Source organism: Bactrocera neohumeralis, chromosome 5 (genome assembly GCF_024586455.1).
Source record: "Bactrocera neohumeralis isolate Rockhampton chromosome 5, APGP_CSIRO_Bneo_wtdbg2-racon-allhic-juicebox.fasta_v2, whole genome shotgun sequence".
In the NCBI taxonomy this organism is placed as follows: Eukaryota; Metazoa; Arthropoda; class Insecta; order Diptera; family Tephritidae; genus Bactrocera; species Bactrocera neohumeralis.
In genome coordinates this window covers 41,784,394-41,806,409 of record NC_065922.1, presented here as the reverse complement: position 1 = coordinate 41,806,409, position 22,016 = coordinate 41,784,394, and the positions used below count along the sequence as shown (strand labels likewise).

General features: G+C 36.6%; 2 protein-coding genes across 2 annotated transcripts in view; both read right to left on the bottom strand.

The window, feature by feature from the left end:
- Positions 1 to 22,016, bottom strand: part of LOC126759960 (uncharacterized) — a 410,786-nt gene that overhangs the window by 190,178 nt on the left and 198,592 nt on the right. The gene's annotated exons all lie outside the window — the stretch shown is intronic.
- Positions 8,773 to 9,437, bottom strand: LOC126759993 (cytochrome c oxidase subunit 4 isoform 1, mitochondrial-like). The gene is made up of 2 exons (XM_050475306.1): positions 9,397 to 9,437; positions 8,773 to 9,330 (listed from the first exon to the last, which is right to left on the bottom strand). The coding sequence occupies exon 2, from the start codon at positions 9,310 to 9,312 to the stop codon at positions 8,773 to 8,775; it is 540 nt and encodes a 179-aa protein (XP_050331263.1). The 5' UTR covers positions 9,313 to 9,330; positions 9,397 to 9,437.

Genomic DNA, 22,016 nt, shown 5'->3' with positions numbered 1-22,016 from the left:
AATCGCCTCTTTGCATGCCCGACAATCCCAACTCACATAACCCCTCTCCAACCAATCGAAACTGCTCGTTTCCTGGACCTTCCGGTAAGTGACTTTGATGAAAGCGAACTTGTTACTTTCCCCAAAACAGGGTATACAACAACAATGACAGCCCCTATTACGGTTTTCAATTCGACTACTTGATTGAAGTTTAGTATTTCTATGTTATTGATATAAACTCAGCGACTAAACTTCGTGTTTCAATAAAAAAAAGAAAATAAAACAGTTATTTCAAATATTGTGTAAATGAAATTAAATTTAAAAAATAAAAAATATCATTTCTTTATCGCATGTCAGTTTCTTATATTTCGAGCTCATTTTGTAAAGCTTACTAACTTTCATTTCATTTGCCTATAGTTGAATGTGTTTTGTTTTTAATTTTTAATATTTTTGATAAATGTCATTAACTTAATTCTAAATAAAAAATGTCTATACCGCAAAAAGTACCGCTATAAAGCATTGTCAAATATGCACAACACTAGCAAATTTTGAGTGGTAAGTTTAGCGTGGCCACGAGTGTATAAATGAGTTAGGTTGTTCTGAGGTTGAATTGCTTTTACCTCAATTCAATTCTCCCTTTCCATATTTCGATATACCGTTAGCAAAATTGTAGATATACTGAACTATTTCTGATATCGAACGTAGCATTACAGTTTTCGGATAAAGACATTTTTGAACTCTCAGGATGGTTGGAATTCAATTCATTTACTATATGGGAATAAATTTAAACAATCCAGACAATTTTTGGAGAAACCTAATCTTAAAGCCATCTTTGGTTTCAACAAGATGGCGCGTTCTGCAAAATTTCATATTGACGACGATCATTTGAGCGCCCATTTTGGTAATCGTGTTGTTAGCAGTCTCTAGCAGCAGAGTTAGCCTCTAGCATCAATTGGGAGGGTTGTAGACTTCGACCATAAGGGGTTTCCTCTATTTTTAACAATTAATTGAGATAGAGCAAAACAGTTAGATCTCAGTAAAATTGATTAACCGGATCGACTTAGATTTTATGACGGGAAGGGTGAAATGACAATAACAGACACTTAGAAAAGGCGAGCAGTGAATAATAATAATAATAATAAAACATGAACATATGTTTAATATAAATGATAACGAAGGTGCGCTCCTCTTATGTGCTAGTGCTTTAAATACTTATCAATAGATAAACCTATCAGATCCAGATAAAAAAGTGCAATACTTTGCTTTGCTTTGTTATCACTTTCTGACTCAACTGACTGCGATTATTAAGTTATTGCGTTACATTTTTTCTATTCGTTGTCAAACAAGTGTGTATGGGTGTACGTGACGGAGGTGGCGTTGTGGTTCCACATTAAAGGGGGTCAACTAATATGACGGCCTGTTTTTAGGGACTTTTTTCTCCGATCAGTAAAGAGATAGAGCTTTAAGTTGATTGTCATTTATTAGCATATATAAAGACAGTATGAGTTTATAGAACATGAGTTACAGGGCTCTGAACAGCCCCGCCTTGAAAAAATGTTTCGCGCTTCCTCCACGATTCCGACTGATTGGCTTATTCGAAACTAAACAATTAGCGGCGTTTTAATCTGTAAGCCTAAAGGAAGGAATGAACTATTATCAAATGAATATGCCTAAAATTTGACTTTGGTAGACATTTGAAAAAACAAGTTTCGAATTTTGTGGTTTTGTTATTGCTTTTGCTATAAAAAACCTCAATTTTGGGAATATTTGATTGATAACAGTTCATTTCAGGCGCTAAAATGCGCTGAGTGTTCGTGAAAAAAACGCTTTTAAGGTAGTAGTCTGTTAACTTGGTCTCAAAAATCGAAAATATTTTTTTTTGCGTAATTTGAAAGTACAATGTCTTGAGAATATACTGTGAAAATTTGAGACAGAAATTCGAAATTTTTCGGGAGTTATAACGAGTTTCCTAGAGCGCCTCGGAGTCCTCTCTCTCGGAGTTGTTGAACTTTAAACGCGTTTTTCGCAAAACATTGTTTGTCTGGTCGGCCCGTGTCCTAACTTTTTTGCTACTGAACCGATTGCTTTCAAATTTAAACAGGCTGTTCTACACACTTATAGCACGCGTCGGTACTAACGAGAATTTTTTTTTCACCCCTAACTAAGTCCGCCATTTTGTTATTTACCCTTGCAATTTAACTTCATTAGTTCCGACCAGAATGACATTTCTATAGACTAAGAATAATCAAGAATATTTGATTTCAGATAACATCAAGAGCCAAAATCACCCGGGCCACCCACTTGCATTTTTTTGAGGTTCCAATTTCGAGTGACAATAATAATAGTAATAAAGTATTAAATTTTTTTCAAATAATTTTTTTTTTTTTAATTTTCGATATGTAAAACACTCTAAATATTCAAGATAATTAATTTTTATTTTCCTATAAAAAACCACCCTCCAAAGAAGTCATGAAAATAGGCATAAGTTATCAGACTACTCCCTTAAAGTTTCAAGATCGATTAAAGAAGAGCCGAACAGCTACTGCTGTACCTTTAAAACGACCTCGAATTTTTAAAAATCACTTTACTACACACTTTATGAAAAATAAAAAAATCGATGTTTTGAGCCCGTCACAAGGGATGACCCCCTTAAAGTGGGGGTTTCGGTGCATTTGTGCCCACTCACCTCTACTGCGTAATTAGAGTTTATTCACTTTATGATTTACTCGCAATGGGGCTTTGCTTTAAAAATATTTCCTAAGTTTTATAGAAGTAGATTGCACATAAACAGATCTACATACAATTACAAGTATGTAGTACATGAGACAAAGCGGTTTGCTAAGTTGATTCACAGACAGGTGTGAAATTGTACTGTTTAATGATGATGCTTTGCTGATAAAAAAGTTGAGTAAGTGCCATGGTTGGCTTCCTATCCGCAAATATGTAAGTACTTATCAATAGTGAACCGTGCAGGAAAACGTATAGGTTGTCAAAAAAGTCTTGCGGTATTTTATTTTTATTCGTCACATCGGGTCATGCTATACCTTTTTGGAAAGCTCATTTCACGCGCTAACACGTGTTTGATTGATTGTCGTTTCTTTTAAGTCATTCGTGAGCTATAGCGTCGCAAACATGAAGCAAAAAAAAAAGAGAAAATACGGCATATTTTACAGTACTACTTCGATAAAGGCAAAAATGCATCTCAAGCCGCCAATAAAATTTGTGCAGTTTATGGATCCGATACAGTTTCCATTTCCACCGCACAACGATGGTTTCAACGTTTTCGTTCTGGTGCAGAGGTGGTCGAAGATGCGCCACGCTCCGGAAGGCCTGTCGTCGAAAATTGCGATAAAATCGCTGAATTGGTCGAAAGAGACCGGCAGAGTAGCAGCCGTAGCATCGGTCAAGAGCTGGGCATGAGTCATCAAAGATTCATTTCAATTTCAATAAAAAAAAATTCAATAAAAATACCGCAAGACTTTTTTGACAACCCATTATTAGTCCGTGCTGTTAAGGCGCTTTTGCGGTGTTTTTTCACGGTGGCGTATTTGTATGTTATATCATCAATTTCAGGTCAAAAACTCGAATGCGTTGGCTCTGAAAGCAAATAGTTAATTGCTTGTATGGAAAAATATAGAAAATGTGTTCACTTCATCCTAATTTCTTGCAAATAGTTAAGTAGCACCACAGTCCCCAGATGCCGAATATGTGGACCCTAGTCCCTACTACCAACTTTGTATCGAATTTTGAAAAAATGTTTCTTTGATAATAATATACCCTTGTGTCAAAAATGGGTTGATTTATATTTATCCGATCCCTTAAACCCCATTTACCTCATATAGAATTTTCAAACTTCAGGTTTACCTTCTACCATATACACGAATTACCCCACTTCCACTTACTACATATAATGATTTTCGATTTATAAACTTGCTTGAAGATATGTTCGCAAGTATTTGAGTAATGTCAAAAATTAATGCAATCAGCCCTATCATTTTTCTATCCCCAATATGACCCTAATTCCTACCACCTGACTTTGAACCGTTGACCTATTATTTATATTAGCTTGGCGCTCAATATAAATTGGTCTTGATCTAAACCTAATTTCGATCTTTTGATTGACGTTTTCCAAATGAAGTCAATATATTAAATTTAGTCTCTTTGGATGAGTTCATATCACATATGTACATATGTACATATATCTCATTTGAGGACGATTTTGGTATAATTTTTGCCCACGGGAAGTAAAATATAATAATAACCCTAAGACAGTCTTTTACCGTTGAGTTAATATGATGCAAAATATTCTGAAGATATTTGCCCGGCTTTGATCGATGCAAGTTGCTTGAGAATAAATTTTTCGGTTACACCCGAACTTAGGCCTTTCCATTTTTTAGTCGATACAAACCATTCATACAGCTCCTGCTGCGGACATTCACCCTCCAGCTATTCCAGATTCTTGGTGGACCATTAAATATTAAACTTTGAATCATCCCTGAATAAGACGTTCTCCCAAAACGACCACGGCTTATCGAAGTGAAGCTTACCGAAGTCTAGTCTCTTGTTCTTTGTTTACACCAGAAATTAATGTCTCCCAGCGAGCAGCTCTTTCATGATAACCAGCATTTTGCAGCCAATTCCAACTTGTTTGCGGACAGCTTTTTTTATTCATTGACTCTTGCATGTTCTGGCACAATGGTGTAGAGCTAATTTGACTGCTTACTTGGCAAATTTTTCTAATTGGAGACCACAGAAGCTACTAGCGTTTTTCTCTTGGTGTGAGGATACTATGATGATGATCATATCCCGACTTACCAGTTTCTCCATATTTTGACAGGAGTGTACAAGAGTTCTGCGATTGTCCTCAAACTTTTCTTCTCCAAATACTACTGTGGTAAAATAGTAAGACTTTTTATTTTAAATTTCGCGCGCAAACCCATTCACCGAAATATTTTTTTTTCCACATCTGTGCCAAATGTCACATCAAAATAATCATTAGTGTTTGGTATACGCTTATCTTTCTGAAGTAAATAAAGTGCATTCGGCCATTCTTACGAAGAGCGGTGTTATTCATGAAAGCAGTGTCATTAAATTTTGTGTCTGGGATCAAATTTCTGATGCTGAAACTCTCAGAATGTTGGAAAGGGCAAAAATTAGGCACAAATTATTCAACATTAACTGATGATCAACGGGTCAATAAAATAAAGGAATCGCTGCTTGAGAATCGACGATTAACAGTGAGAGATCTTACTGGCATCGTTAGAATATCGGAAAGATCAGTAAAAACCATTTTGAGAGATCATTTGGTACGAAAAAAGTGGTTCCAAAGTCACTAATTTTTTTCGAAAAACAGCGTCGTTTTAACGTCTGTGAAACACTTTGAGACTACAATGATGTCATGAAAAGTATTATTACTGGCAATGAGACGATCAATCAGCCGAATATCGTGGCAAAGGCGAGTGGAAGCCGAAAAAACAACATCAAAAGCAGGTCAAAACTCTAGGTTATGTTGCCAGTTTTTTTCGTTTATCGAGGTGTGGTGCACTTCGAATTTCTGCCGACCGGCCAAACTGTCAACAAGGAGTACTACTTGAGTGTTGTGCGTAGTTTGCGCGAAGCTATTCATAAGAAGAGGCCGGAATTATGGGCCGACAACTCTTGATTTTTGGACCGCGATAATGCACCGTCCCATACTGAATTGATTCCTCGTGACTTTTTCGCCAAATTTTCAATCAATATCGTGCCACAACCACCGTATTCGCCTGATTTAGCTCCGTGTGAGTTCTGACTATTCAAGAAACTCAAATGACCTCTCCGGGGAAAGGGTTTTCAGTCACATTAGAAGTGAATTGCGCCGCGCACTGAAGGCTATTCCGGAAATTGACTTTAACAACTGTTTCGAGTAATGGAAAAAACGTTGGTGCAAGTGTAAACAAAGTCTTATTTTTTTTGCTCATAGTAATATAATTCTGGTATTAGCTTTGGCATTTCCAAAGAAACATCTTGACCACGTTTCACGATTCCCTGATATACTTACTTCACGCTCAATAGCCGTTGAAGTGTAAAATTAGGAGTGAACGAATAAATGTGCTGAGTGTAATTACATACATACAAGTATGTATGTATGTAAAGTATGTCTGCACTTAAAATTCTAAAAATATTTCTTTGAAAATTTGCGTGTAAACTTAACTCCTTATCGAAAAATACTTAAAGCGCACATGCCCATGCACACGATAGTGATAGCGCGAAGTATATTTGCACTCATTTGTTATTTCTATCTTTTCGTTGTTAGTAAACTATTGTGCTTCATGTTGTTTACCTGTTCTTTTGTTGTGATTATTTTTGCCGCTTTTATCTGCATTTTTTGTTGGGTATAAACTAAATCAGTAGGTCAAAGTAAACAAATAAATTCGTAAAAAACGTGAGAATTAATTCATACCCTGTAGGCAAAACAACTGGTTACAAACTAAAGGGTGTCCCAAAATTAACGCAAGATTGGAATTAAATAGAAAACATAGTTTTTAGTCTTTCGATTGCAATTCTTTTATGGAACCATAAAGTACATAGAATAGGGTCAATTATGAAATAACACATCGGGCAAATGGTCTCCACGGCTGTCAACACACATTTTTTTCATGACTTTTCTGAATCTCCTCCTTTAAATCAAGCGTAATAGTGGGATTGTTGTAGTAGATCAGTGATTCTAAAAATTCACAGAAAATCACTGATGGACATGAGCAACCCTTTTGATGAGGACGAAACAATGTACAGTTCAAGAATCCATAGAAATACATAGTTAATTTTTATTAAAATTATTTTTCCAAAACAGGTTTATTAAAAACTAACGCTTAAATAAGGCGGTCGTTACGTATGTTCTCGGCGTTCTAGGGAGAAATGCAAGTTCTTCAAGATCGTAATCTATTTCTTTAGATCATCGATTGTCTTCGGTCTTACGTTTCTTAGCTAAGGGAGGCTATCAACATAGAGCGGGTAAAGCCTTCGCTATCTATGAGAAAAACATGGTATCATCTCAGTGTTTGTAACTTATTTTTGCATTTACTTTACGGCTCTGCGATCTCCCAACCATCAGTACCTATTGCAACGCATTTCTGAACATCCAGCGCCATATCTTATACTTATATATATACAATACTTATATACTTCAATACTAATATACTGTGGTGAAATTGAAAGGTGAATTTTCAATTTATACTTCTTGTGTTTTTTGAATCGGTATTTTTTTTTGTAAGTTGGTAGTACTGTTAGTGACATCTATGCTAAATTTCACATCAAAATATTCATTAGTATTTGAGAACCGCGTCTTTTTGTGAGACTCTAAAAGTGAATTCTTCGATTTTTACTGTCTGAATTTATTGAATAAAGTCGACTAACAAACCCATCAAGGTGATAAACACTTTATCGCTCAAGATGATTTAGCTCGAAAAATCCGAATCCATGTTTTCTTTATTTTTGAAATATAGTTCAATAATAAAGACACTCTAACCCTAAACTGTAAACTGTCAATTTGTTTTTTTTTTGGGTTGTCAACACACTACTACATAAATGACGGCAAACATAAATGAGCTGTCATACTCAACTTTCCAAAAGTGGAGGCACAATTTTACATTTGGATTATGTTGCAAAAGCCTTACTCTAATAACACAATTTCCATTAGGAAATCATTCAATATCTGGGTAATGCCTTGTTTTTCATGTTTTCTGTCTGGTTCGAGCTCAGAATGGAATATCTGTAAACTGTATATTTCCTGATTAGTTTGATGCCTCGCTATGCTCTACCTACAATGCACAGTACACATTTATTGTGTTTCCTAGCTGGCTCAGTGTGTGCACTGTGCGTACGATGCACAATGTATGTCCTACATATCGTCACCTAAAATGCAAAACAACGTATCATCAACAAAATCGAAATTGAGCTTTTTATTGCTTTCGATTAATGATTCATGATTATGTAGCGTACAATTTTCAGCTTCCATTAACAGATATACATAACTAATATATAACCATTTTATAACCAATACTCAAACTTTGTTTCAAAATCAGTGGTTTCTGTTATATCGTTTTTCCTACGCCTGCAAACTTACGAAAAGTGATGTTACGTTATTTTGCATTTTAGGTTACAATATGTATATTTAGATGCATTTTTGAGAATAAGAAATATATTCATATGCACATAAATATATTTACATATTTACCCACGTAATAAATATTCCCAAATCCCAAAGGTAGATTATGATAATAAAAAAGGAGGTAAAACCAGACGTATTAGTCCTGCATAATTAATAATAGCGAACTATTACTGGAAAACAAGTAAGAAGGTCTAAGTTGAAGTGGAGCCCCATACTAAAAACCGAATAAAATTGAAAATTTTTAATTTTTTTAAAAAGTTTTAGGATTTTAGTTTATATTATTAGAAAATCGCGCTGTATCACATGAGAAGTACTTGTGCCTTGGCGTAATTTTACATTCAGTACGAGGAAAAACTGCAGTTAGGCAATTAGATAATCCCATACATATATGATACAGACTTTAAAAAGTAAAGGACTTACGCTGTTAAAGTTTCAAAATTATTGAACAAATGAAACACTTTTGACTATATTCGATAGAATGTTTTTAATTTGAGATTCGTAAGTGAAAGCATTCTCCAATCATTCCATAATATGGTAAGCAATAAAACAATGGTTCTTATCTTCACGTCAAAATAAGACGATTAAAAATGGTAATTTTCGCGGCCTCCTTCGTTGGCGGACCTAAAGTATACATTTACCAAAACAATTTACTTCCAGCGGTCCTTTTCGTAATCCCATTTGGAAGCTAATCCAGTAACGGGATTAACCTCCAGCGCAATCATTCTCTTTAATTGTGCACTACGACGTTTTTCTTCGAATGTTTCAGGATATTCTGGATAAATGCCATGAGCATAAGATTGTGATAGCCATATACCAATCGACACTGCAATCAAAGCTGCGCCTAGAGAAAACTTCCAATCGGAAGTAGGAGCCTTCATTTCCGCAAATGTTTTACGGAAGCTGTAACGATAAAGTTGCTTCTTTTCGTCTATGGACAACTTCCGCCAATCGCCGGTTTCTTTCTCGCGCAACGCACATATCTCAGGGTCAGGTTCCCGGAAACGCACTGCTGGCATCGGATAATCTAAGCGGTCATGATAGCAAGGCGAGCCATTCCAGCCGTAGCCGACAATTTCACGCTTCCCAATGCGTTCCATCACTTGATCGCTATGAGTTTGACGACATATTGTTAAGCGTATACCAAATCGGCTCGCAAGACGTTCAAGTGGATGCTGTGAAAACTGCATTATCTTATTATGTGTTTCCTAATTGATGAAGATTAAGCATTTTTCAATATAAAGTGGCACATCCCTTGAATTGAAATTATTTACCTTGAGAAATGTTTGAATTATTGAATATTTTTGATTTACCTTTAACGACTGAAAATAAAATTTAATTTTTTTGACAAAAGAAGTCAGGGGTAGTAGTTTTTTCATTCAAAAAACACCATGAAAAAGATTGAAAATAATAATTATTTGGCTTGCAAACATGCTTGCAATGATACTTTTATTTCTTAAGACTGAGCTGTTATACATTTATTTGTTACACATTCCACTTTAGACTCTTTCCACATGTTGCTAAAGGGTGAGTTATTGTAATGTATATGTATATTGATTTCACCAGTCCGTCTGTCTGTGTATAATATGAGTTGCTTGTACAAGATCAGTACTTATATATTCAAAACTACTAAATCTAAGTGAACCAAACTTTCTGAAAAAAGTGCTTCTACCATCTCCTTATATACTCGTACATATGTCAAGGTAAAAATGGCGGAATGGAAAATAATAACCACGCGCATCAATGATATGGAGCCGCCCACTTTTATGGAAAACTCTATATCTCAGAAATTAGTCCATGTAAAACACATTTTCATATTTAAGTTCGTGCTTAAAGGCTACATAGAAACCAATGAACGTTGCACCGCCCACCGTAAGGCGAATTCCTATATCTCAGGAACTAACTCGACTCATTCCAACCAAATTTGGTGTGTAAGATTACCCAAATATTCGTATATCTTATTGTGATATCGACGAATCGACGATTGTAGGTGGTCGTAATTGGTACATCCACAACAAGCCGTTGATCCAAGGCCTATACCGGGAAAAACTAAACTGCGCAATTTCATATAAAACTTTTATTTGGTACAACAAATTAAGTAGGGCCACTTGTGGTTTGAAAATTTTGAAAAAGTGCGCGTGGCCCCACCCTTTCACAGGTTTAATATACCGTCCGGTCCGGCACTCGAAGTGTAACGAACTTCAGACCGTTCGCGCAGCTGTCGCACTGGAATCAGCTGTTTATGAATTTGCTGAATGACAGTTCGGAGTATTGTTCATAAGTGTACAAAAGTGTTTTGCCAAAAGTGAACGCAAAAAGAAATTGATCAGCTATGGAATTCAAATATAATAGTGTGATTGCTTTATATTTGGCTGGAAAATCACAGCCAGCAATTGTGCGTGAGCTCAAACACCTCAATGTGAATAAAGTTTTTGTTTATCGCACCATAACTCGTTACAATGATACTGGTAGCATCGCAAAACGCCATGGAGGTGGTCATCAAAAGACTGCAACGTCACGTGATATGGTTCGGAAAGTGAAGAAGCGACTTGAGCGAAATCCACGACGAAGTGCCAATCAAATGGCTAAAGAACTGAAAATATCCGACCGCCGCATCCGACGCATATTGAAAAATGAGCTCAAGGTCAAGCCTTACAAGTTCCAAAAGGCCCATGATTCCCACCGAAGCAGCAACAAGTAAGACTTGAGAGAGCGAAGCAGTTGCTTCGCTTGGCCGAAAGCGATCAAATTCCGAACATTGTGTTTTCTGACGAAAAAATTTTTCCAATTGAGCAATTCGTAAACTCTCAAAACGATAGGGTTTACTTGACCGACCGTTCATACGAGAATCTAAGTCATCGGTTGGCCACCAGGAGGCAACACCCGCCACAAATAATGGTTTGGGCCGCTGTCACCGCAGATGGGCGCTCTCCAATTGTTTTCTTCGAGCCTGGCGTCAAAGTAAATACGACATATTATCGGGAAAGTGTTCTGGAGGCTGCTTTGAAGCCGTGGACAAACAAACATTTCGGTCGCAAACTATGGACGTTTCAACAAGACTCAGCACCGTCTCACAAAACGCGAGTGAACCAAGAATGACTGAAAAACAACGTTCCGAACTTCATTACGACCACACAATGGCTCTTGAATTTACCAGATGCGAATCCAATGGATTATTCTCTCTTGGCCATTTTGGAGAGCAAGGTAAAAAGTAAAAAATACACCAGTCTCGAGATGCTGAAGAAAGCCATTGTCCGTGAGTGGGCCAAAATACCGGAAAATCACATTCGGGCAGCTTGCGAATCGTTTTTTGGCCGTCTCAAGGCCATAGTTAAGGCAAAAGGTGGTCATATCGAGCAAAAGTGAATTGGTCCTGAATTAATGATTATTTTCACACATTTTGTACTTTAAAATAAATAAAAATAATTTTCCAAACCGAATTAATGGTTTTTTTATTGGTTACACTTCGAGTGCCCTGTTCGGACCCTGTACAAACATTTTTAGTAAACCGACGGTGTGAAAAAAGTAAAAACCAAGCCCTCTCCCCATATAAGGGATATGTTGAATATTACTAAAAGTGCGATGACTTACTAAATAAATGCTTTAGAGACATTAAATATCACATCCAAGAAGATATAAAAAGGCTTTGCAGAAACCAGTTTCCAAATAGGACAATGGGCGTGGCGATGCCTGGTCTTAGGACGGACGAAAGGACAGACATTCATCGAAATATGAATTCGTCTCGTCATCCATAGCCGCTGTGTCCGTCCATCGTCTAAATCTTTAGCTGATGTGTTATCATCTATGCCTTTATACATCGAGAGAGGACTTTACTTCTCAATTGCCTAATCAGTCCGTAGTAGCATCTATTGGCATGAGTCATTCTGCTTTGGATTCCGATGCTGGCATTGTTGTTGGTGTTAATGCTGGTTCCCAAATATACGAAATTACCTACGACTTCGAAGTTATGACTGTGAACAGTGACGAGAGAGTCAAGCCGCGAGTGCTACGACTGTTTGTTTGATGACAGGAGATATTTCGTCTTGCCCTTGTTCACTGCCAGACCCATTTGCTTAGCTTCCTTGTACAGTCTGGAGAGAGCAGTGCTAACGGCGCAATTGTTATGGCCAGTGATATCGATGTCATCGCCAATTAGGTAAATATAAAAATATTTCCAATTAAACCATTACGATAGAGTCTTCTTTCTTCTAGACTTTGGATAATAATAAGTTTAGCAATAATGTAATATATGTAAGTAAGTAAATCAATCACGGCACGTTGCTTCACTTGGAACAACACCTCCATAAACTTCTTGGTATTTCCGATGTGCCTTAACCGCCGATTTCTTTCACTGAAAGATAATCAACACTTCCCGAAAATGATGATTATTTGGCAAAATTGAACATATTCGCACAACCAAAAATATATGACAAGTTTTCGATATATCAAAATCGATCACCACTAACTGTTGCAGCCATCTATTGACGAACAGCGAGGACTTTGTTGCGCACCTAATAGATAATACAGAGATTTGGGAAATTATTTTAAAGTAACATCTTTTATATGGAATAATCCAAATACTTCATATCATGTGAGATCACAAGCCTTAAATTCCTTCTTCCATAGAACATGTGGGGTATGTTCCATACAATTGTAGCCTTTTGTGCCATCCCCTTTCCATGGTACAAATTAAAGTTGATATGGCTTTCGACTGTAACTGAAGAATTTGTATGTTTCTTTTGAACTAGAATAAAATTCATATATTTATTGACAGAAATTTGGCTGTTAATATCTCGTAACATAACATGGTAGATATACATATAGATATTATACTGATTCACATGTCCATTGTGTAGGAAAAATATGGCTGGTTGACTAGTCGGACGTAGGTTTCTTGCCACCTGGTTGTAAAATATATACTTTACAACGCGCCTTTTGCCTGCAGGGCACAATTCAATTTTTATTTGTTTTTATTTTCCATGTATAATTGCAATAAAACTGTCAACCACAGTTGAGTGAACCGTGATGTACCATTTAGTGCATTCGCAATTGACAACTGCCAACCGAAAGCCATGGAAGTGAAGAATTAATATGAAAATATAAAAATTTCTCTGTTGCGGTTTAATGTAAAACTGGACGCTCAGAGTGAAAAACAAATATGGATATATAAAAAAAGTGAAACCTGAGGCAAACAAGAGGTATTTATATTTATATTTGTTTTTTATTTTACATCATTTTATATAAAGAAAAAATCACGACAGTTAAAAACCTGAAGCATTTCTATGCTATGGTGGAAGATTCCTTGATGAAAGATGTGCGTGTAATTCTTAGTTTGTGTTGACAGATTTTTAAATATTATATACCAATAGATAATATCTCTAAAGTCAGCGTATAAGCAGTGGTGAGTAAATTTTGTATTTCGTCTTTTCCAAAGAAACTTTCTAAAATGTTTTCAGAAAAAGAAAGTTTGGAGTTAGTGTTGAGTTCTTTGAATTGCAAGAGAAGTACTTTTGCACAAGGACCTTCCATTTAAGGGCCAACATATTTTCCAATTAATATCGAAGAAAAATTAGAGGTAAAGCGCAATTATTCTGACAGATATTTTAGGTAGATGATAAACCAAGTACCCCATCATTAATCTCGATGAAATTACTTAGTTTAGGCTTAATTTATGCATACTTACTCTAATATTAGCAATAGTAATCATGTAAGGAAGGCCTAAGTTTGTGTGTAACCGAACAACATACTCTTTGCAATAGATTCTTGCAAGTTGGCTAAATACCTTCAAGTGTTGGCAATATTATCAAGTAAAAAAGGGTGCAACCAAACATTTCTTACTCTTGCTACTTGTCACGATGATTTTGCTATCATTGGCCTCAACACCCGCACCGTAAGTTCTGCTTTCACCAAACTGGATAAGGAAACGAAGCAAATGCGTCTAGTAGTGAACGAAGGACAATATCTCCTGTAATCAAAGAAACAGTCGTCACACTCGCGAGTTGGTTCGCGCGTCATTGTTGACAGTCATAACTTCGAAGTCGTAGATAATTTCGGCTATCAGGTAGCCAGTATTAACATCGACAATAATGGCAGCCTCGAAACCCAACGCAGAATAACTCTTGCCAACAGGTGCTGCTTCGAACTGAGTAGACAATTGAGAGATAAAGTCCTCTCTCGACGAACAAAGACTAAACTAATATATAAGTCACGCATTATTCCCGTCCTGTTTTTTGGTGCAGAGGCATGGACAATGACAACATTTGATGCGTCGACGTTATGAGTTTTCGAGAGAAATGTTCTGCGTGTTGGAAACGGCGAATATAGCATTCGATGGAACGCTGAGCTGTACGAGACGTAAGACGAAATTGACATGGTACAGTGAAGTATTATAAGAGACAGTGACTACGATGGCTAGGTGATGTCGTTCGAATGAATGAAAACACTCCAGCTCTGCAAGTATTCGACGCAGTACCCGCCGGGGGAACAGAAGAAGAGAAATACCTGCATTTTGTTGAGAAAACCAGGTGGAGAAGGACCTGGCTACGTTTGGAATCTCCAATTGGCGCCCAAATAGCGAAACAGAAAATCGATTGGCGCGCTGTTGTAAACTCGGCTCTTCGCGTAAGCGGTGCAGAAGAAATGCTTAGTTATGGCATTTTATAGTTTTCCGATATTCCATCTACAACATATGCCAATTTTTTCTCAAGTTACAGCTCGCACGGGCAGACGGATACGCGGATCAAACAACTGTTAAATTAACAAAACTGCTTCCGCAGGAATTTTGAAAAATCAAATAATTTAACCCTCTTTGTGAACGATGTTTAGTATCTGTTTGCATTTAGCCATTTCCGAAAACTTCAAGTCGGTAAGGTATCGAATGCTGTCGGCGTATTAAAAGATATATGTTATGTTCTGTTAATAACGGGTCTTTTGACAGGTCCGTAAATTGGAACCAGGCCCGTTGACGGTGAATTAAGACTTCAACTGTACTCCTTCGTCCCATTAAGTTCGATAAGTGGGTGGATGCAATTGATTTTTGCAGAGAGAGTGTTAAGCTTTCTTAGAAATGATGCAGGAAATATCGGCGAAATATGCTTTAAATCAATAAGGTACAGTTTTAAACATATGTATTATGAAATTTCCTCTAGTGGTGGGAGCATGGCGAAATACTAAAGTTATATAAATGAAGGACAGGACAAGCCATGAACTTCAACTATCCTCTTAATTCTGAAATTCCCCCTCGAAAAAATCTTGATCATTGCCGACAACTCAGATAATTCGTGGTGCACCTCTTCGGAAGTCCATACATACTACACTTTGCTAATTTTTTTTTAAATTTTTAAATATTTAATCTTTTCATAATATTCGCTCACGATGGATAAATAAAATTAATCATTCAAATTTCAGTTTTTTAGTTCAATCGTAAAATACTAATGCCATGGGTTCACTCATTCAATTCACTTCTCACCAAACATCCGACATTCGATGTCAATTTTAGATTAACGAAATCCGCACAATAAATAAGAAAAGGGTTGGTGCTAAACGGGACATGATAAAATGCCCAGCTTCAAACTATTGTTACGCCCTTCGTGGCTTATCCAAAAGAGAAGTTAAACCTTCAAAAATTATTTCATTTGTTAAAAGAAGGACGAACAAAAAGAAATTGCGTCAATATAAATTTATCAAATATCTCATTGAATGAGCATCGTTGGAGGTACCTACAAGCCTAAAAAAAGGGGAAACAAAAAATGCCAGTAACCGGCATTAAACGGCTAAAGGCCAAAAAACGAATTGCAGTAACTTTCTACTTTCATTTGTTTCACAATTCACAAATAATCACTATGGACGAGCAAAAACGAAGCGAACAGGAAGTAGTAAAATAATTTTCCGTTTCAACAGTTGAAATGAAGTTACGGATTAAATTGCCTCGGCAAAATGAGCAAGCATATACATACATACACAAAATATGTGCGAGTGAGTTGCAGTTTATTGGTGATGCCTCTGCAAAATTTTTGAGAAAGACAAAAGGTAAGGATAAATGTTTGAATAATAAATTTGCGAACTGCTTTCCGGAGTACAACTGTTGAAAACAATGAGTAGTACAACGTATGGACACTCTTACAAATTGAAATATGTATGTATATTTGTAACAATTATGAGTTAAGAAAATACTACGGGTGATAGTTGCTATGTATGTACATATGTATATTCATGCTCAAGTAGTTTTCTTGTCAGCTTATGGTTGTTTGTAAAATACTCGTGTTACAAAAGGCACTGTGTCAGTCGTTCTTATGTGGGTTGACTTTCGGTCAGATTCCACCAATAACAAATAATCTTTAATCCTCTTCGAAACTTAACGTTAGCAAGAATAATATCAAACCGATAAATATTTTTTTCAATTTAGTGATATCAAAGGACTAACATTTGTTTAACATATGATTTGCTTCTGGAAAGTACATCTTTGGATACTTAGCAATGACTCGCTGTTCTAGCAAATCTGCAGCAGCATCTTCAACGACAAAGCACTGTATTGTTCCATTTTTTGTTGTCGTATCAACAGAAATACAGCAGAAAGACCAGAAAAAAATTTTGGACAATGGCTGCCAGGTATTTGAACATTAACCGAAAATACAAACCTGTTCGACTTTTACAGGACCATCTGACTTCCATTGGGAAGAAACATGGATACAACTTTATACACCGTAGTTCAATCGGTTGTCCTCCGAATGGTTGTAATCCGTTGAAATCAGTCCAATTCACCCGAAAAGACACGGGGTCTTCCAATAACAGCCATAAGATTTCTTTAAAAAACACACACACTAATTGTTAGGGAAATTCAAACGTTTTTTATTTAATGTGAAGTACAATCGATACAATTAATTGCTGAATATAACATCATTAAAATGGCCTCCACTGCTTTTTTTTTGCAGGAACGAATTCGATGAACTCAATTTTCGAGTACTTTTGCCACCAAATGAAGTCGTATGTCTTGCATATCCCATTCAATATTGACTTCTAAGGCTTGAAGAGAGCCTAGTTTATTGCTGATGACCAATGACTTCAATTAACCCCAAAAAATGTAGTCTAATGGTGTTAAATCACAACTCATTGGAGGCAACAATTTTCACAATTTCTTGAAATTAGCGAATCTTCCAACATTTCTCGCTAAAATTCCGTTTTGCGCGTGTTGTGCGGCACGTAGCCCCGTCTTGTTGGAACCAGATGATATCAAGATAAATTTCTTACAATTGCGGTCATAAAAAAAATGATTATCATCTCTCTATACCGCTCTCCATTGACAGTAACAATGTTACTAGTTTCATTTCGAAAGAAGTACGGACCGATGATTCCACCAGACTAAAACTCACACCAAACTGTCAATTTGGGTTAATGTAATTGTTGTTCATGATTAATTTGTGAATTTTTTGGCACCAGAAGCGACATTCTTGTTTAATTACCGCACCACTCAGATGAAAGTGAGCCTCATCGGAGGAGATGATTTTCTTAATTTTTATACTCTTGCAACCTGTTGATACAGAGTATAATGATGAAATATATACATATTAGGGTGTTTTTTTTTTAACTATCGAGATATTCAGCTTTTTAAGTAAGGCTGTATGGAATTTTCATAGATTTTTTATTACATAATATCTATGAAAATTCTATAAAGCCTTACTTAAAAAGCTGAATATCTCGAGAAGTATTAATGATAGCGATTTTGACCTTGGACCTTTTTTGTAGGAAATAAAATTTCTTACAAGTTTCTGATAAACATTTTTTCTATAGCTCTTGTCATTTACGAAATATATATACAAAAAAATGCGAATTTCATGGAATAATCAGGTTTAGAGCCCCGTACCACCTCTCTGGTGTGAATTACGACTTTGCTGCACTGGAACTTTTGTAGAGTGAACAATTCTGAGAAACATGCGTCTAAAGTCAAAGCGATGCCATAAAATACCTCTGATCTATAGGAATTTAAAGATAAAAAATTACGATTGTAGTGTATTTTCTATGGAAAATTTTTACAGGCCTTGGTCCAGTTCTTAATGTTAATATTAAGGACTAAAATTTTCAGGGAATTTTTTTTAGGGTATTTCCAAGGAAATTTCGTGACGGGACTGAAAAAAATTAATAGTTAAAAAAAAAACACCCAAATATATAAATACAAATGATCAAGATGACGAGAAAAGTTGAAATCTGGGTGACTGTCTGTCTTTTTGTCCGTCCTGGCAAGCTGTAACTTGAGTAAAAATTGAGATATATTCATGAAACTTGGTGAGTTCCTTAGCACCGAAAGCTTATAAAGTGCCATAACTTAGCAATAGATTAAGATATAAAACTTTAATTTGGCACATGGCATCGCATTAGCAAGGGGCACATGTGGGCAAACAATTTTGAAAAAGTCAGCGTGGGCCCGCACTCTAATGAGTTTAATGTACATACATATCTCCTAAATCACTAAAGCTATAACGATGCATAACTGTATTAATCAATGCAGCTCCGAAAATCTCAAAATTTCGAACGAAACCTTAAGAGTGGGCAATACTGTTCAGGGCATTACGGTTAATTAAGAATGTGAATGCTTTTAGCATAGCATACTTTTAGGCTGCAAACCGACGTGGTTGAATCACCAATTTCCGATTGAATAGAATCATCCAAGCCGCATACATACATACACATGTTTCAATGCACACAAATTAAAACTGTACTTTAGCGGATTTCCTGTCTAGTTACATGCAACCACTCATGCAAACATATGAGTATAAGTTAACAAAAGAGAAAGTTCTTAAATAGCTGAGCTCCCTAGACAGCATATACAATATTTAACATTCATATATATGTGTACACTGCATTCATTCTTTACACGTCCATCTGCATCATCAGACGGTTGCCTTTCATTGTGCCAATAATAAAAATACATCCTCCTGGTGTGTGTTGCGGCCAAGAGAAATAGTCATGACGGAGGTGTGATAGCTAGCGAGGGGAGGGTTGTACAGCATAGCCGCTTCAATATTACTGTGCTTCTGACATGGGTCAATTTAATTTGAGGAGATTGAAAGACGTCACATTGAGCATGTGTACGACTGTGGGCTGGACTACCATGAGTAAATAAGAAACCGCAATGAATAAAATATGTTTGTAATCGTAAAAACCAATATAACTAAATCCTAAAAATTCTTCCTACTAAATCTTCTATTTATTTGCAAAAGCGGCCACCAACAACATTATGTATTAGAGTGTATGCCGTACACTTGCGAAAGTGAGCCAATAAGTAATTGAATATTTGTACCATGGAACATTTTATCAATGAAGTACTTTGAAGCTATCGAAATATTGTCGACACTTTTCCAAAGTTCTGTCTATTTCAGATGGTTCATTCAGTTTGTGTTAAAGTAGAGGAGTTACCTGAAACTAGCTGACAGAATAGACGGCAATGAAGAGACTTCCGTCCGATTTTTAAGAAGCAGCAAATAATAGGATTCATGAAGCTAACATATTATCTGCATTTAACATCAATACCGATTGAAAAAAATGTATTAAGGTAAAATATTAATTTTAATTCCTTTCATTGTTAAGGGAACACACTCATACGATGATTATACTCAAGATGGTTGGGTCCATATTACCGAATGGGCACAAGAATTTTGTAGCGATTCTGATCTCACTTGAGGAGCACAGAGTTTTCGAAAAATAGAATCTTGTAAATAGTTAAAATTGTGGACCTTTTCCTCAATGTTCGGCTAGCAGAAATCTGTCAGTTAAATTGTGGTTAACTTAATCAAGTCTCCTTCTTTCCGTTAGGAAACATTTTTTTAATCAGAACATAAAAGACAGATGACTGCTAAGCAGACATTTATAAACCGGCCCTAAGTAGGGAAATTTATTTTTCGGGCATGATTGTGAACAAATAATTAATATTTATTACTTAGGCAACGTTAGAAGAGGTTACAGAAGTTATTGTTTCCGATTTTATAATAAGTCTGGCAGCAGCTCACTAATCGATATAAAAAGAACCTTGCAAGTACGAAGTTCTTCAATGGATTTCTTGATCTCTAGGTCAAAAGAATCTTGCAGCCGGGCAAGTACTGCCTTCGCTCCAGAGCATAGACATAAAGGCAACTCCTTTTCGTGCTGTCAAAAGCAGCTTTGAAATCGACGAAGAGGTGGCGTGTGTCGATTCTCTTCTCACGGGTCTTTTCCAAGATTTGGCGCGTGGTGAATATCTGGTCGGTTGTTGATTTTCCAGGTCTAAGGCCACACTGATAAGGTCCAATCAGTTTGTTGACGGTGGGCTTTAATCTTTCACACAATACGCTCGACAGAACCTAATGTTGAGGAGGGTTATCCCACTGTAGTTGACGAAGATTGTGGGGTCTCCTTTTTTATGGATTGGGCATAGCACACTTAAATTCCAATCGTTGGGCATGCTTTTGTCCGACCATATTTTACAAAGAAGCTGATGCATGCTCCCTATCAGTTCTTCGCCGCCGTGTTTGAACAGCTCGGCCGACAATCCATCGGCCCCGCCGCTTTGTTGTTCTTCAGGTGGGTGATTGCTATTCGAACTTCTTCATGGTCTGGTAATGGAACGTCTGCTCCATCGTCATCGGTTGGGGAATCGGTTTCGCCTTCTCCTGGCGTTATGCATTCACTGCCATTCAGAGGTTGGAGAAATGTTCCTTCCTTCCACAATTTCAGTATGCTCTGGGCATAAGCCAATAGATCACCTCTGGGGGTTCTACAAAAATACACTTGAAACCTTCTGTTAGTCGCCGCATCTTTTCGTATAATTTTCGAGCATTACCCCTATCGACCAGCTTGTCAAGCTCTTCATACTTACGCTTTTCGGACTCTCTTTTCTCGCTTGCAAATGCGTCTCGCTTCCCTCTTCACGCCTTAATCCTTTAATATAGCAATGTATTGAATTCAAATTGAAATGTACTGGATTTAGAATATAATTTTATGTATGAACCAAAACCAGGTAAAATTGCGAAATATTAAAATAAATTGTTTAATACTATTTGTAATTTTTGGGAGTTGTTTCAATGATATACAAATATATGCCTAACAAGGCCGACGGGACATATTTGAAAACCAGAACAGGACTGGGCGGGCAGGGCATTGAATATTTATTTATTATCTCTATTTTATATTCTGCACAAAATGAAAATACTATAAATTGGCACTGTATGCCAGCGCAAACTAGCATAACCTACAAATGCATATGTATGTATATGTGTGTGCATGAATAAGTATTTAGCTGAGGGCGATGATGCATTAGTCCGTTAGGCTTATTCGTAGATTCGTCGGCAATATAGACGCACGCTGCCCTTTTGAATTTGAATTTAAATATGACTTCGTTGAATGTGGAATTTTATTTGTTTTGTTCTTTTTTTTGTTTCGCCTTAAAAGGGAATGAGTGCACGCCAAATATGTATGTATGTATGTATGTGTGTATTCGAATGTGGCTGCTTGTGTGCGCATATAAGCTTCTATAAGTGTTTGTGCTTGATTTGAAAGGCATGAACGAAATGCGTCTGGACACTCACCGATCCATTCACTGACTGACGCATCGCTCTTTTACACACACACACACATACACACATCAATGCATACTGCCATTGGTGAAGCGCACTTTAATTCTAGCCTAGGCTTTCGAGTATTTCACAATATTATTGCATATTTGTGTGAGTGTGCATACCACACGAATATATATTTTTATATATGTATATGTATATAGTCCTATGGACCTACAAAAATATGTACCAAAGTGCAGTCGGAGATAGTGTGGGCCTTGTGTCCGAAAATCCTTTGAGCGTTGCCTTCGTGACTGCCCAGTACATAATTCGTTTTGACGTTTTTGTTGCGCGTGCCGCAATACTGATTTGTA

Excerpts from the sequence above, each read along its gene's own strand:
- LOC126759993 (XM_050475306.1), bottom strand. The coding sequence starts at position 9,312 with ATGCAGTTTTCACAGCATCCACTTGAACGTCTTGCGAGCCGATTTGGT.